General features: G+C 40.1%; 1 protein-coding gene across 1 annotated transcript in view; it reads left to right on the top strand.

Annotated features, from left to right (window-relative positions):
* The window catches only part of PCOLCE2 (procollagen C-endopeptidase enhancer 2), a 51,557-nt gene that overhangs the window by 25,010 nt on the left and 9,461 nt on the right, over positions 1-17,086 (top strand). The window contains exons 3-6 of the mRNA XM_065557952.1: positions 2,818-3,073; positions 4,292-4,416; positions 6,794-6,930; positions 16,370-16,521. Of these exons, the coding sequence (XP_065414024.1) occupies positions 2,818-3,073; positions 4,292-4,416; positions 6,794-6,930; positions 16,370-16,521 (670 nt within the window). The remainder of the gene's footprint in view (positions 1-2,817; positions 3,074-4,291; positions 4,417-6,793; positions 6,931-16,369; positions 16,522-17,086) is intronic.

Below are 17,086 nucleotides of genomic sequence, written 5' to 3' on the forward strand. Positions count from 1 at the left end.
CCCGACGGGACCACCCGATTCTGTATCGATTTCTGGAAGGTTAACGCTGTCTCTCGGTTCGACGCGTACCCAATGCCCCGGGTGGAAGAACTCCTAGAACGACTTGGGGGAGCGAGGTATTTGTCAACCCTAGATTTAACCAAAGGGTACTGGCAAATCCCTCTTACACCAAACTCCCGGGAAAAGACCGCTTTCCCAACACTATTCAGCCTCTTCCACTTTGTAACCATGCCGTTCGGGCTACACGGAGCCGCAGCGACTTTTCAGCGGCTGATGAATAAGCTCTTACTGCCTCACAATCGATATGCAGCAGTGTATATAGACGACATTGTGGTCTACAGTAACAACTGGAAGGACCACCTCAGACACCTCACTGGGGTCCTCCAGTCCCTTAGAGCAGCCAACCTCACAGCCAACCCGGCGAAATGCCATCTCTGACAGGAAGAGATAACCTATCTCGGGTATGTAGTAGGGGGAGGGAAATTACGCCCACTAATCAATAAGGTATAAGCCCACGCTCAAGACAAAAAAACAGGTACGCCAGTTTTTGGGACTGGCCGGGTACTATCGCCGCTTTGTACTGTACTTTGCGTCTATAGCTGTCCCCCTTTCAGACCTGACGAAGAATTCTCAGCCGGGACAGGTGCAGTGGTCTGACCCATGCGACAAGGCCTTCAGGACTCTGAAAGAACGTCTCACACAGGAACTGGTCCTGCGACACCCTGATTTTTCAAAGGAATTCATACTCCAAACGGATACTTCAGAGGTAGGCTTAGGGGCCATACTCTCCCAAGAACTGGAAGGGGAGGAACACCCAGTACTGTACCTGAATCTCAAATTATTTCCTCGAGAACAACACTACTCAACGATAGAGGAAGAGCCTTGGCCGTGAAATGGGCTATTGATGCCCTGCACTATTATCTACTGGGGAACACCTTCAAACTGATCACTGACCATGCCCCCCTCAGGTGGATACACAGCATGAAGGACGTGAACCCCCGAATCATGCGTTGGTACCTGTCGCTACAACCATACGACTTCCGTGTGTTTCATCATCCGGGTAAGACTCATGCTAATGGATTTCTTTTCTAGACAGGGAGGTGAGGAAGGGGAGACGGACTGCCCCCGGGGGTCCTTCTTACAGGAGTGTGTGTGTGACGGGGTCTGCTTACGTTGCACTAGCCCAGACAGGATTAAGCCCATGTTATTGACAGCAGAAGTCCCGCCCCCCTGGCAAGACTGGGCATGCTCCAAATGCCCTAGTAGTAGAAAGGGAGAGAGCCCAGCTCGTTCTGGGCTGGAGGCCGCAGGGGAAGGACTTGCCTGGGAAGCTCCTGCGGAGGGCCAGCCACAGCCCCTGACTGCACCGGGAATCGAAACCGTCCACGGCCTGCCTGCACCCCAGTGACTGGAGGAACCCTTGGAGACGACTGGCCCTGCCGAACACAGAGGACCCGACATCTCATGGGGAAACCCCAACACAGACTCTGGTAGGAAGTGACCAGGGAGGGTGACAGAGTGGTACCTCCCCCTGGGGAAACTCAGCGTGTTTCGGTAGGACCCCCTGCTGAGTCAGTGGCAAGCCACTACGCCACTGTTAGGGCTCTGGGTCGGGGCCTGGTGGAGTTGGGTAGGCCCGGGCCCCCCTACCAGGGCTGCCCCACCCTATAAGGGGCGCCCCAACGCTATAGCCTCTGGCTGCTAGGCCCCGCTGCCCTGCGCCAAAGGGCTGCTTTATAGACTCCGGCAGTTAGGCCCCCCTGCATCAAAGGGTGGCTCTATAGATTCTGGCCGCTAGGCCATGCTGCCCTGCACTGAAGGGCTGCTTTATAGACTGTGACTGACGGGCCACGCTGCTCTTACCCTAGGGGCGTGGACCGTCACAGTCTGTTTTAAACATATAACTATTTCTATCCAAATATATTCTCCATTTAACCAAAGGTTTTTTTAGATGCTTTTTGTTAAAGCAGCAAAACAGCATTAGACCTTAGTGTTCTAGGAACCAGTGTTACCCTTAACCAAAAAGTAATTTAAAATGTAACTTGTGTCTAGACCCTTATTACCAAAGGCTCTCTTATCATTGCATACTAATGGCTTGCTTGAACTCTGTATCCAACTTGTAGTTTTACTTATTCTTTATTAAAACAAGTATTTCCACTACATCCATGGAACTAAATGGGTTCCATTTAGTTGTTAATTTTAGCTGTGCAGTTTTAGACATAAAGTTTCCCTTTTTCTTTTCTAAATTGATATTGTGTTTATTAAATTACTACTAAAAATGATCCGAAAATGTAAAATCCCCCAAATTGAACAGCTTTATTATAAACCCTTGAATGCCACAGATAATCAGGATGAGAGGGGCAAGTGAACTACATTCAAAATTGATTGACTGGTTCATATTAAAAAAAATGGCCCTGACATTAACCAGTTGGTTAGCTCTCCACTGATGAGTGCAAAGGTGGATGTGACATCACTGGCAGAGGATGTGCTTGGACCTTAGAGTTGCAGTTGAGTTGGGATGTGATATTGAATAGCAGTTATTAACATTTGTCAAAGCACCATTTTGAAGAGAGGATGCTATGCAATAGGAAGGGAATACTGCAACAGAAAAGGATGGAGCTGGGAACAGAGAGGGAGCATCCCATATTATTTGTTCAACATCTCATCTGTACTTGAATGAAGAATTTGATGGTAAGTTGGGGAAAGGAACTTGAAAATATACACAGTTGAAAACGCAAACAACAGTTATGCAAAGCAGCTAGTCATGTAGTGATGATGACGATGATGTTAAGATACGTTACTCTCTCCCCTCTACAGGTGCCTGAAGGAAAGGTGGTAGTTCTGTCTTTTAGATATATAGACTTGGAAAGTGACAACTTGTGCAGATATGACTTTGTGGATGTTTACAATGGTCATGCCAATGGACAACGCCTGGGCAGGTTCTGTGGTACTTTCAAACCAGGTGCCCTTGTGGCCAATGGCAATAAGATGTTGGTACAAATGATTTCAGATGCCAATACAGCTGGAAATGGATTCATTGCTATGTTTTCTGCAGCAGAACCACATGAAAGAGGTATTTTACAACTATGCAAATATTAAAGGCAAACATTCAGAGGCTGTGCTAGCCCATCGGGGGTCCTAAGCAGGAATATTTCTGGGGCCACACCTTACCCTTCACCCATCCCCTAAAAATACTAATTGCATTATTTCCACAAACCAAAAAATATACCAACACATCATATGCTAATATACTTGTTAAAAAGTCCATGTTAAATAAGATGAATGGTATTTTGGAAATAATACTCAATGGGGGCCCTAAGCAACTGCTAAGTCTACTTATGCCTGGCGCCACCACTGCAAACATTATCTTGTCTTTTATAGAATGTACTTAGACTTTGAGGCCAAAGGAACTTTTAAAGTTAAAGTAAGGTTTCCTACTTCTTTGAAAGTTATAACATCCAGAACCCTGCATCCTTGGTACTGAAAGGATACAAAAATGAAGAAGCTGCACACTTGTGTTATAGTCAAGGATAATGTATTCACCACAGTATTTGGGGCTGGGAGGAGGAGAAATGAAGCCCTAGACTGGCACTTTAAAAAAAGAAGTCTTCATTTTTGTTAAGTTAGAAAGTTTTTTTTTTTTTTTTTTTTCCCCCCATTTTCATTTTCAGTCATGGATATTGACTCCTGTTAGGCATAGATGCCAATTCCTAAGCTTTTCTCTCACCCTCAATTTTGCCATGGGGGAAAATAGTTTTAATTTTGTAGTCTGGGGACAAGGGAGAATCTTTTGATCAGCAAAGTTAATCTTAATACACTGCTATCATGGATCTTACAGAAAAAATATAGAATATGTTAAAGTCTCTACAAAGTAAAGAGACCAGCCACAAACAGTTTTTAGTTTCTTTACTATGGACAAAATCCTCCCCATGGGCACGGAGGGCCCTAAATGCAGTGGAACTAGCAGGGTTATGTTGCACAAAATGGTGTTGCTGCAGAGAGGCTATACAGTGGTCTCTAAAACCCCTTACACCCTGTGAAGTATTGCTGTGCAGTGGCTCTAGAGAAAAGTGTCAAGTGAGCTGTATCTTCAGCTACATGTACCTACAGAGGAAGAAGTTCAGGCTGAGAGCATTTTCTATGGGTCTCATCTGAGAACCCCTACACAAAAGCTTATTTCCTTTGGCTAAACACAGGAGTTGGGAATTTGGCTGTAGTGGAACAGCTGTATTAAATGCATTACACACATGCCCTGTGCTTTTGGTCAGTATGTTATGTTTTGTATTTCTAGGGGATCAGTACTGTGGTGGACGACTAGACAAGCCTTCTGGGTCCTTTAAAACTCCTAATTGGCCAGATCGCGATTACCCAGCAGGAGTCACTTGCTCATGGCATATTGTAGCCCCAAAGAATCAGGTGAGCTTTGGTATCTCTTTTAACAGTTACCCACAAAAGTTAACATGTAGGTTGGCAATTTATAATAGTTACTTTGATACTTCATTATGCTTCATTTTTGTTGTTGTTGCCCAGGTTTCTGCTCAATAATCTGTATCATGGCAGGGAGTACACAATGATTGAGGCATGTTTGATAGGTTACTTTTCATAACTATGTTAGCTTCCCAACATTCTTTTATATGCCACCCAGACTTTCCTATTAATCTTCAGTGCATGACCATAATCTTCCAAATGAAAAAGCTGTCCCTGATAAATGTATTCTTCAGATCTTTAATTCTTTTCCATTTACCAAGGTTTGCCCCCCCCCCCCCTTGAACTAGAGGCTGTACGTCAGCTTAGTCTTTCCTGTATTCATCTTTAATCCACATTCCTTGCTCGCCATGTACAGGTCATTTAGCAATCTATAGCTAGGCAGTGATTTTAACAATATTGTCTGTAAATTGCAGATTACTTTGATGCTTCCCATTTATCTCCAGATGAGCTTGAAAACTTTCTACAAGCTTGTAGTGAAAACTTAGGATAGGATTTTCCTTTTGAATTCTTATTCTTGAGATCCTGTCCCCAGGAATGTTTTAAGCGTCCAAATAGACATATTTTCTATAGATTTCCATAGTGCTTCTCTCAGTGCTGTATAGTTTCCAATGAGTCAAGGGCTTTTTCTCACCCACAAAACCAAGTTTTGTATTATTCACCACTTTTTCCTTTTGGCTAGCGAACGTGAAGGTGTTCTACACTAAAAACAAGCCATTCAAAGATTCACCAGTCCACTGGGCATATTTTCTATATAGATAGGGTTTCTACCTTTTTATTAGACAAGGACTCAATCAAGCCACACCCATTTCCCTTCCAAATCAGCATATTACCATTACGGCAAGCCATGCTCTAATTTAGACCAATAATTGTTTTGTTGAGCTCAGTAAATAGGTTCTCCTCTATGGTGGCCTCTCCTCTCCTTCCATTTTATCATTAGACTTTCTGACTGAACAGCAAGATGCCCATATACAACACGAGGAAGCAGGCTAGACCTTCTGTTGCTTTCCTGCATACATAAATTTTGTTTTTATTTCTTCACCATTAGTTCTCTCTGTCTTCTGTTTTGTGTCCTTTTTTCTCCTCCATTTGCTCTACCCACTATTTGCTACCTTGTCTACTATCCCCCTTTCCTTCCCCAATTACTCTCTTCCCCTTATTCTTCTCATGTCTGTTTTGTTTCCTCTAGTACCTCCCTCTCTCCCCACCATCCAAGCCAGTGTCTTTGTTCTGTATGCTCCCCCATTTTCCTTTTAACTCCATTTGCCCCACTCCCAGCTGCAGCCAATTGAGATTCTGAACCAGAAGACCATGAAAAAGAAGCAGCCACTTGAGCAACACCAGTGAGGGTCCAGTGGAAAAAAACAAAGGAAAACCTTGAATAGTCAAGACAATCTTCATATCTTTTATCCCCTTGGTCAAAAAGAGCAGATTGTAGTAGTTATAGTAGTAGAGATCCCCCAGCAGATAAATAACAGCAAGTAATCCCCATATTTTAGATCTCTGCTTCACTATTTTTTTTTTTTAAATAGCACATGCATCATTAAAGGATGACTCGCTGGAATCAACTCTACAGTTACATAGTTTTACGTATTGCTGAAAGGTGCTTGATGGGTCCAATATAAGAACCTAAGTAGACAGCACAGCTTGATAATGCATTCCACTCAGTTATTGACCAACTAAATTGCTATCTAGTTGAATATGGATTCATTTTTTGGTACATCTACATAACTAAATCTCTAAAATATACTATCAAAGTAATTCTTCAGCATAGTAAGATCCACATATGCTACAATGGGTCTTCTGCCTACTTGCAGCTTTGGGGTTGAACTCACACCTGTCAGTCACTGGCTGAAGGATATCTCTCTGCTGTTAATTACTGGGTTAGAACATAGTCTGAGACAAATATGGTATCAAGAGAACCAGCCAGAATATAGAGGCACAGATCTGTCTTATCGTTGGAATCAAAGTCTGTTCACAAACGCCCCTAAAAATAAAATACATTCCTTCTCTAACACATGGCCTTTTTTTTTTTTTTATAGCAGTCCTGTCAATTAAATCAGGATTTGGATGATTAACTCTATTCCTAGAGCCCTCTACTGTTCCCCCCCCTTCCATACAGATAGTGGTTCTTAGGACCAACGTTTGTATTCATATATTGAAGACCGCTAATTGCTTGAATAAGCAGACAGAGTAAACAATTTTCATCAATTGACAGCAAAGTGAATAAGGCACACTATTAGTTTTATTAGTGCTCCTTGTTATCTTACTGTAAAAAGCCTTAATTAGGTATTTGTTTTTCCCACAGGTCATAGAGTTAAAGTTTGAGAAGTTTGATGTGGAGAGAGATAACTACTGCAGATACGATTTTGTGGCAGTGTTTAATGGTGGGGAAATCAATGATGCTAAAAGAATTGGGAAATACTGTGGAGACAGTCCACCTGCGTGAGTAACTTATTTGGATTATTAACATAGTTATGCTGTATGTCCTTTTTGTTATCAGTTCTTTACTATGGTTTTTCTTGAGGTTATTTTGGCAAAATATGATCTTTTTCTACATCAAGTACATACTGTGGGCTTTTCCTATTATCTCAGATATATTGCAACTATTGTACTGAATAAGGTTAGACTTTTAAATGCCTATGTATATGGAGAGATAATCGCTTATAAAGGTTTCTTCTTTCTTTCAAATGGGCTGTCCTGATGTGGAACATGCCCCAGAGCATTTAATTTGTTTGCTCATAACTCTGTGAAATATGGTTGTTCAATGACAATTTATTTTACTTATTACTGAGGATTATGCTTTTCACTAAATTGTTTTATCCAGTATTTATTTACTGTATGTTAAATCTTGTCTTACCTCATTTGAAATCTGGTCACACATCTCCGTCTCCCCTTTCTGTTCAGTTAGTTGGTGATTTTAGTGCTTTGTGCCGCTGACCAAAGAAGATGTCCTCCCATTCTGGTTCCAAATACAATAGCAAAATATATCCTTGGCTGTCCCTGGGCTACAGCCTTCACCTGTATTGATGTAGGCAGCGCTGGCTTTAGGCCGATTCCCCGGAATCAGGCCCCGCGCCTAAGAGGGGCCCACACCCATGGTCTGCTCCGGGTCTTCAGCAGCATTTTGGCGGCGGGGGTCCTTCAGTGCTGTGGAAGACCCAGAGCCGAGTGAAGGACCCCGTGCCGCCGAAGACCCGGACTGCCGCCGGGTATTCGAATCGGGCCCTGCAGTTCCTAAAGACGGTCCTGGATGTAGGGCGGTGCTAGTTGATCTTTGCCCTTCGGCATGTTACACAGTTTCTTGTTTGTTTTTCCCCTGGGTGCCAGGCTGACAGGTCCTTCACTTCTGGGTCAAAGACGTTTCCACACCACCTGGCAGTAGAGCTGTTGAGGAACCCTAAGCCACGAAGGGCTTGTATGCACTCCACCCAAAAATCACCCATTTCACTGTTTAAAAAAGTAATTTCCATTGCCCTTTAAAAAAAAAAGCCTTCCTCCTGGCACCTTTCCAGGCTACTTTAGCACAGCCTTCCTGGACTCCTTTCCAAAGTCTTATCAGTCTGGCCTCTTCCTTGAGCTTTTCCAGTTCCTCCCAGGCTCATGCTCAGAGAAATACCAATTGAATGCTATCACAATGCTGCATACCCAGTCTTGACTCATCCCTGCAGCTTCTCTTTATGTTCTTTGGAATGCCTTCCCAGTGTGCCTTGCAACAACCTACACAATTCCCAGGATCCCTCAGGGATCCTCCTTGAATTCTACTTGGAATAGAGATGTACAGGCTATGCCCTGCAACAATATTCTATTGGAAAACATTATTTCCAAAGGTAGTTCTTAGTAATATTTAGTTTCTTTCACTCTGTGTACTGAAGCACAAGTCAAAGGTTTAAATATGGTATTGTTATGATCTCAATTAATCTCTGTTTTGGGTTCTGTAGCATTCTATATCAATGCTCTTTCCATGGTAATGCACAAAACCCATTCCAAAAATTACATGAAGTGGGGCATTTGTGCCTCAGATGCCCCAAAATTTTCCCATCACAAACAAATGAAGTCTTTATTTTAGGATCCTATAAGTCTACTGTAGACCTCAGCTACCTGATTTTACCACCCCATTTTCAGCAGCTGCTACCTAATTCTGTATTCACTATTAACCACCTTTATTATGGTAACAGACAGTCCTGTGGCACCTTTAAGACTAACAGATGTATTGGAGCATAAGCTTTCGTGGGTGAATACCCACTTCATCAGACACATGGGCTTTTTACAGATCCAGACTAACACGGCTACCCCTCTGACACTTTATTATGGTAATTATTCTCTTCAGCTTTGTCCCATTCTCTGGGTTCTCTGCTGCCCCCTGGACCACTGCTCACCTTCCCTTCAGTTAGTGTCTATGCTTGTACTCTTGCTGCATTAGGCCTTGTGTCCATGAAAGTGCTACATTATATAGCACTATCTGCAGTTGTGCTGGCATACTGCTAACGCAGCTGTGCATGTTAACATCAGAAGGCTCAGACATCAATGGCACAATCCCACGGCCTAGGATGAACCCGAAAAACACGAGGCAATGAAATAAAAAGACAATATGTGCTTCTGCTCCAATTAATTTACGTATTGAATTCAAATACTTTTAGATGAACGCACAAATGAGTTGCCTGAGTTTATTGATCCTTAAACTACCAGAACTTTTCCACCTTGCTAGTCAAATGAATATGATAGAAGAATATTGTCTATAAGCATTTGGGACAACTTGAGGATTAGAGCATGGTCTATTTTGAAGTATGACAGTAATTTTTTTTTTTTCCCCCCTCACGGCATTCATTAGTTGATATACATCAGCAAGGGGCTGATGTTTATGGATTCTTAGTTTTGCCATTTACATTTAATAATATCTTCTAACTCGACATTCTTATATTGTCAACGTGTGATGCATGCTTGAGTTTCTTTTGCTTTGTGCTATTAACATGCATACATATCTCATACGTACTATAAGTCTCATATGTAGTTATATTACTGCCAGAGCTAAAACCGAGAGACTGTGAAATTCTTTACTGCATAACTATCACGGCTCCCTGAGAAAAGCCTCTAAAAATACAGCTCTAATGAGGAGCTGTCTGGAGTTAAGTGCACTCAGCCTGAAAAAAGCCAACCAATGGCACTGTAATTATATAATCAGGTCTGCAATGCTGGCAGTAGTAAGTCTTAATTATTCTAGAAAATGTGTAAAGTTTCTAAGTGTGGTTAGTAATTTAAGTATATCTCTTCAGCTATAGTATGGCTTCTTGATGCTGAACTATTTCAAGAGATGCCCTGTTGCATTTTGTTTCAAGAAAGACAAGCTTTAAAAAAAATCACAAGTCTATATTATTTGAAGGGAGTCTTATGCCTGAGAATGGTCACTAGTTGAATTGTAAAGAGGAAATATTTCCTCACACAATGACTCTTTCAAATGACAAGTTTGATGGACTGAGACAAACTGTCCTTTATTATTATTTACACTATACCTTCATGAGAATAGGTTTTCTGTGATTCCATACAAAAAGACAGTTTTGTTTGACTTGTCCTTCAATAAAGGACTCAGTTAGTAACTACTATTCATTAGACTTATTTTGAAAATGACCTTTCTAAATTAAAAATTTAATCATTTGTAATAATTCCAGAAAACAGAACAGTTGGATGTTCTTTCCCCCACATGTAATGTTTTGGAATTAGAATAATAAAGACAAATTTAACAAAATCAAGTTTCCTTAGAAGTAAAGATCTGTTAGTCCCAGAGATCAGTGAAAAGGAAGTCTCTTCTAATCTTTTTTTCTCCATTTTTCACATCCCCAGCCACATACATGAGTGACCTGTGTGTCTAAAATTCTGGAGTTAAATGTGAAGAACTTTGTAGCAATTAGAGCAGGGGACTGAGGGTTAATAATCTTGCTTTTTATTTGTGCCTTGGTCATTGCTGTGTCCTTGACCTAGTTACTTGGGGCCTGATTCAACTCCTGTTCACCTTAGTGAAAATTAATATGGTCCTCCTCTTAACCCTTCATTTCTCTTTTTATCTATCTATAAAGTGACACAGTATCTACCTTACAGGGCAGTGTGAGTCTCCATTAATATTTGTAAGTGCTTTGAGGGCCCTTAGTGACTAGTGCTATAAAAGTGCAAAATGTTTCAGGAAAAGTATCTCCATATAAAGGTGAGTTTTCTAATAAATGGAATGTGTTGGTTTTCTGATGGTGAAGCATTTTCTTAAATAAGTGGACCTAATCCCAGACAAGAGGCAGTCTGGTTCATGATGTGTTCAACAAATGCTTGTGTAGACATGTTTTTATTAGGGCTCTCAAGCAATTAAAAAAAAAGAATCACAATTAATCGCGCCATTAAACAATAGAATACCATTTATTTTAAATATTTTTGGATGTTTACTACATTTTCAAATATATTTAATTTCAATTAAACACAGAATACAAAGTGTACAGTGCTAACTTTATATTTATTTTTGATTATAAATAGTTGCACTGTAAAAAAAAACAAATGCTGTATTTTTCAATTCACCTCATACACGAACTGTAGTGCAATCTCTTTATCATGAAAGTTGAACTTACAAATGTAGAATGATGTACAAAAAAAACTGGATTCAAAAATAAAACAATGTAAAACTTTAGAACCTACAAGTCCACTCAGTCCTACTTCTTGGTCAGCCAATCACTCAGACAAACAAGGTCTTCAACCACCATTACAGAGGACATGCTTCCATGCTCATGATGGGTTCTGCTTGATAACGATCTAAAGCAGTGCGGACCGACGCATGTTCATTTTCATCATCTGAGTCAGATGCCACCACCAGAAGGTTGATTTTCTTTTTTGGTGGTTTGGGTTCTGTAGTTTCCACATCAGAGTTTTAAGACTTCTAAAAGTATACTCCATACCGCGTCCCTCTCAGATTTTGGATGGCACTTCAGATTCTTAAACCTTGGGTCGAGTGCTGTAGCTATTTTTAGTAATCTCACATCAGTATCTTCTTTGAATTTTGTCAAATCTGCTATGAAAGTGTTCTTAAAACGAACATGTGCTGGATCATCATCTGAGACTGCTATAAGATAAAATATATGCAGAATGCGGGCAAAACCGAGCAGGAGACATACAATTCTCCCCCCAAGCAGTATAGTCACAAATTTAACAGACGCATTTTTTTTTTTTTTAATTTAAACGAGCATCATCAGCATGGAAGCATGTCCTCTGGCATGGTGGCCGAAGCATGGAAGGGGCATATGAATGTTTAGCATATCTGGTATGTAAATACCTTGCAACGCCGGCTACAAAAGTGCCATGTGAACGCCTGTTCTCACTTTCAGGTGACAGTGTAAATAAGAAGCAGACAGCAGTATCTCCTGTCAATGTAAACAAACTTATTTGTCTTAGCGATTGGGAGAAGTAGGACTGAGTGGACTTGTAGGCGCTAAGGTTTTACAGTTTTGTTTTTGAGTGCAGCTATGTAAGCAAAAAAATCTGCATTTGTAAGTTACACTTTCACAATAAAGAGATTGCACTTCAGTACTTGTATGAGGTGAATTGAAAAATACTATTTCTTTTGTTTCATTTTTACAGTGCATATATTTGTAATCAAAAATAAAAATATAAAGTGAGCACTGTGCACTTTGTATTCTGTGTGGTAATTGAAATCAATATCAAAAATGTAGAAAAACATCCAAAAATATTTAATAAATTTCAATTGGTATTCGGTTATGTGTGATTGCAACAAATTTTCAAAATCACGATTAACTTTTTTTTTAGTTAATCATGTGAGTTAACTCAATTAATTGACAGCCCTAGTTTTTATGTATACTGAGAACAGCTGCCATGGGATAAGAGAGAAGGTGCTCTCATGGATTGGTAACTGGTTAAAAGATAGGAAACAAAGGGTAGGTATAAATGGTCAGTTCTCAGAATGGAGAGAGGTAAATAGTGGTCCCCCAGGGGTCTGTTCTGGGACCAGTCCTATTCAACATATTCATAAATGATCTGGAAAAAGGGGTGAACAGTGAAGTGGCAAAATTTGCAGATGATATAAAATTACCTAGTTAAGACACAGGCAGACTGCGAAGAGCTACAAAAGGATCTCTCAAAACTGGGTGACTGGGCAACAAAATGGCAGATGAAATTTAATGTTGATAAATTCAAAGTAATGCACATTGGAAAGCATAATCCCAACTATACATATAATATGATGGGGTCTAAATTAACTGTTATTTATATTCAAGAAAGAGATCTTGGAATCATTGTGGATAGTTCGCGGAAAACTTCCACTCAATGTGCAGCAGCAGTCAAAAAAGCAAAAAGAATGCTGGGAATAATTAAGAAAAGGATAGATAATAGGACAGAAAAGCATGTTGCCTCTCTATAAATCCATGGTACACCCACATCTTGAATACTGTGTGTAGATGTGATCACCCCATCTCAAAAAAGATATATTGGAACTAGAAAAGATTCAGAAAAGGACAACAAAAATGATTAGGGGTATTGAACGGCTTCCGTATGAGGAGAGATTAATAAGACTGGGACTTTTCAGCTTGGAAAAGAGACAGCTAAGGGGAGATATGATTGGAGGCTAGGGCCATCAATGGCTATTACCAGGATGGGCAGGAATGGTGTCCCTAGCCTCTGTTTGCCAGCAGCTGGGAATGAACGACAGGGGCTGGCCACTGTTGGAAGACAGGATGCTGGGCTAGATAGACCTTTGGCCTGACCCAGTAGGGCCATTCTTATGTTCTTATGCTTCTGATCAGTAGCATCTTGCATTTTGAATGCAGACTCCAGAGTTGTTGGTTGCCTTTGGGACAGCAGTCTGAGTCAGTGTTCAGATTTGGTGATCTAGTCCAGTGCATGCTATATCTTCTGGGTTTTACCATAAGCAAGTTTATAGTACATTTTATGGTGCTTATCATAAAGGCCAAAATTAGATGGTTCTTCATAACCATACATCTATTGTGTATTAAAACATAGTTCAAGGTAAACTATTCCAGTATTCCATCTCTTCATTTTAAATGGCAAAATAACTGATATAAGACACAAGCCTCGTGCTAGAGAGAATATATGCATTAAAAACCTAGGACAAGTCAAAAGATCAGATTAGAATGCATGCATAAATTACATCAGTGCTTCAGTAAAATGAAGAGCCTACGATGGGCTGATCCTGTACCTATTGAAGTCAAAGGCAGTTCACCCATTGACTTCAGGGATGCAGGATTGACTCTGCAGAACAGAATTACAGTAATTTATGCACGCCGGACAGTAGGAAAATAGAATTTTGTAAGGTTGCTCTATACTGGTGTTTCTGATGGACACATTTATAACAATGTCCCCTGCTCCTCTAATGAAAAGCCAGGTGCTGCGGAGCACTGAGGGTGCAGGAAGTGAATAGACTCAAAGGACAGCAATGAAAATATTAGCTTTTTGAAAGAGGGGGTTACATTTTGAGGCTGCTTTCAATAATTACACAAGACAGAGCTCATTAACCAATTGTTACAAATAACATAAAACCACTGTAACAGAACAGATGCACTTCAGGAGTACAGTTGTATTGGATCCATGCACTCCTCATGTGTTTGCAAGCATTTTACTTTCTACCTCATATTGCGCTCTAGGTGAGCAATCCACTATAACCTTGCACCTGATTCTGTATTACAAATCACTATACCATCTAGAAATCAAGATTATACTGAAAACCTGCAATTTAATAGATCTTTTTCAGTAATCATAATTTTTTTTTAAACAGTGTATTCCCAGTAAGTAGCAAAGTCTGGTACAAACAATAACAACAGTGTCCCTAGGCAGTTAAGATAATACAGTTGAAAAGATTCTTCTCCTGCTAGCCAGCAGTATAATCTTGTTATAAGTAACTAGTATCACCTGTGCAGTATTAATGTAATTCAAATGAGAAGATGATGTGATGTGCATAGATAGGTCAAATATCCCTCAGATGTTTATTTTTACTCCTAGTGTTTTGCAATCAGAGCATAGCTTTTACATAGCGAATACTCAGGGTTCTTGTAATTCCACTGCTCTGTGCCAACTTTGTGGCAAAAGAGCAAATTCTGTGCAACTCCAGAATCCGCTCTTAGATGCAGAATTCCAAATAACACGAGAAAGAGAGAGAGTGTTAAACCCACAATTAACTGAAGTCATATTTCACTTGTGGAATATCAGCCCAAAATGGAAATATTCACAGGTTTTATTTGAAGGGCCTAATTAGGAATATTAAGAATGGCCACTTAAGGCTTATGAAAAAAACAAACATCTATCGGATTTGTTGAGTGGTAGGGAGGCAGGCAGAATAATTTTATAAGATTTACTTTTTAAATCCATTTCTTATCTTCTTCCTCCCATAAGAATATTTTTCATTTTGTTTCTATTGTCTTTCCCATTCCTACTCTTCCCTTGTGACCCTTCTTTTGTATGTAAAATGCATATTAACAATTATTAATGAAAATCAAACAGATGTCTCCAAAAAGTGCAAAAGAAATAGGAGAGGGGAAAGGAGAATGCACTGCTGCCACCCAGTACACAACAAGATGGGCTGTGGCAGCAAAGACCATAGTCACAGAAGCTCTTATTGAATTACAGTAGTACCCTGAGGTAATCCGCATTGCGGTCCTGCTATGGTAGGTGCTATACAAACACTATTGATGAAATGGCAACTATTTAACAGGGGTATCTGCAATCACATGTATTAAATTTATACATTACATTTAAACACCACAACAAAACTCAATTGGCTGTGTTGAGATTTGGGGGTATATACCCAATTATTGGAAAAAAGCTAAACCCATAGAAGGCAATAATACCTGAACTTTTCCTTTACTTACTGTTCTACTTTTCCAGGAATTTCAGAATCCACTATTAAATTCAATTTCTCCATCCTTTCAAAAATGATTAGTAAATTTTTCATTTGAGTGTGAAAAAAAGACTTTTCCCCATATTAGCCAGTTACCAAGGACTTTTGAAATGTTTCCCTCCTTTTCATTAGTCATTATTGCTCTTTTTCCATGGTGCTTTTGTAAAGGCAAAGCTGAATTTAACAGCACTCATTTTGAGATTAGTCTTAGAAATATGGGATTTATGATTAATTGTATGATAAAACAGAAAGAGCTGGCTGATGAACTTATCTCTGATCCAAGTACGAGTATCTGAAATGTGAGCAAACACCACCAAAAAATGAGTTGCATTTAGCCTTGATTTATTCTTCTCCCCATCCTAAGCAGCCCCCTTGAAACCAAAGGTGCTGCATGGCTGTAAGGCCCCTATTTTGGTATCACTTATATGCTGGCTTAACATTCTGCTCAAGAATAGTCCCAGTGAAGCCATATCTTCAGAATATTTGTTAACCGAGTGTCCATTTGAAGGGAATGGCACTAGTCATGTGCATAAAGTAACATGTGCATAAATCTTTTCAGGATCAGGCCTAACTGATAGAATAATTTGCCTTTCGATCAGTGACTGGTATATTGAACTGCTTTTCTATTTATGTTTCCAGTTAAAGTTTGCTTGAGTGAGTCTCCTGAAAACAGTTTCCCATAACAATGAAAATTACTGTCACCTACTGAAAATAATACTGTAGCTCTTCAGAGCTCTATGGCCTAGTGGATAGAGCGCAGGGCTGTGACTCAGACCTGGATTCTATTTCTGCCAGTGCCATTGGCCTGTTGGGTGACCTTGGGCAACTTTCATCACCTCTGTGCTTCAGTTTCCCTGTCTGTAAAATGGGGATAATGATGCTTGTCTGCTTTGAGATCCAGTGCTAAGTATTTAGTCATTTTGTGCTATGAATGTTATAAAAACTTCCTGGTTTAAAGGCATACAACCAAAGTATTTTCTTCTGTTTCAGGCCCATTATATCTGAACGAAATGAGTTGCTCATTCAGTTCTTGTCTGATTTAAGTTTAACTGCTGATGGCTTTATTGGTCACTATAAATTCAGAGCCAAAAAGTTACCCACAACCACAGTTCCAGCTACGACCACTCCCCCTGCAACAGCAAGTAAGTTGTACTGGTTTTATTTTCTATTGAAGAAGAATTCACTCCAGGAGAAGGAAGGATGAAGGGAAACTGTAGTAAAAAACATGTGAAAAAGCAGAACTTGGTTTTGTGGTTTGTTTGTATTAAAAATGTTGAGGGAGTGGATGAAAATTAATGCACCCAGGGGAGTCACTAGAATCCATTTAACATCATTAAAGAAAACTCCTCCAGTCTAGAGTTTCCTGTGCCTGTAACTGTCACAGGTGAGAAAAATGTTAGCTCAGAAAGTCTGAAGTAGCATTTCCTACATTTGCTCATGTTTCTGGCAGATAGCTAACAAGTAACTTTCACCATGGTACTCACATAGTGTAATGCAAGACTGATTTCTTGTTTATGCTAAATAAAATTCTGGTTACTCTTCTGAAAATTGTTCCGGTTTAGACTTCTGAGGAAACCATGAAATCATTTCAGGAGGAGTTTGTACGTAAAAATTGACCATACTTGTCTCTGTTTGTCCAGTTGGTGAGATCTAACAAATGATGCAGACGCCAGCTGAATTCTCATTAGATCCTACTGGCAACATCAC

Source organism: Chrysemys picta, chromosome 9 (genome assembly GCF_011386835.1).
Source record: "Chrysemys picta bellii isolate R12L10 chromosome 9, ASM1138683v2, whole genome shotgun sequence".
Classification (NCBI taxonomy): domain Eukaryota; kingdom Metazoa; phylum Chordata; order Testudines; family Emydidae; genus Chrysemys; species Chrysemys picta.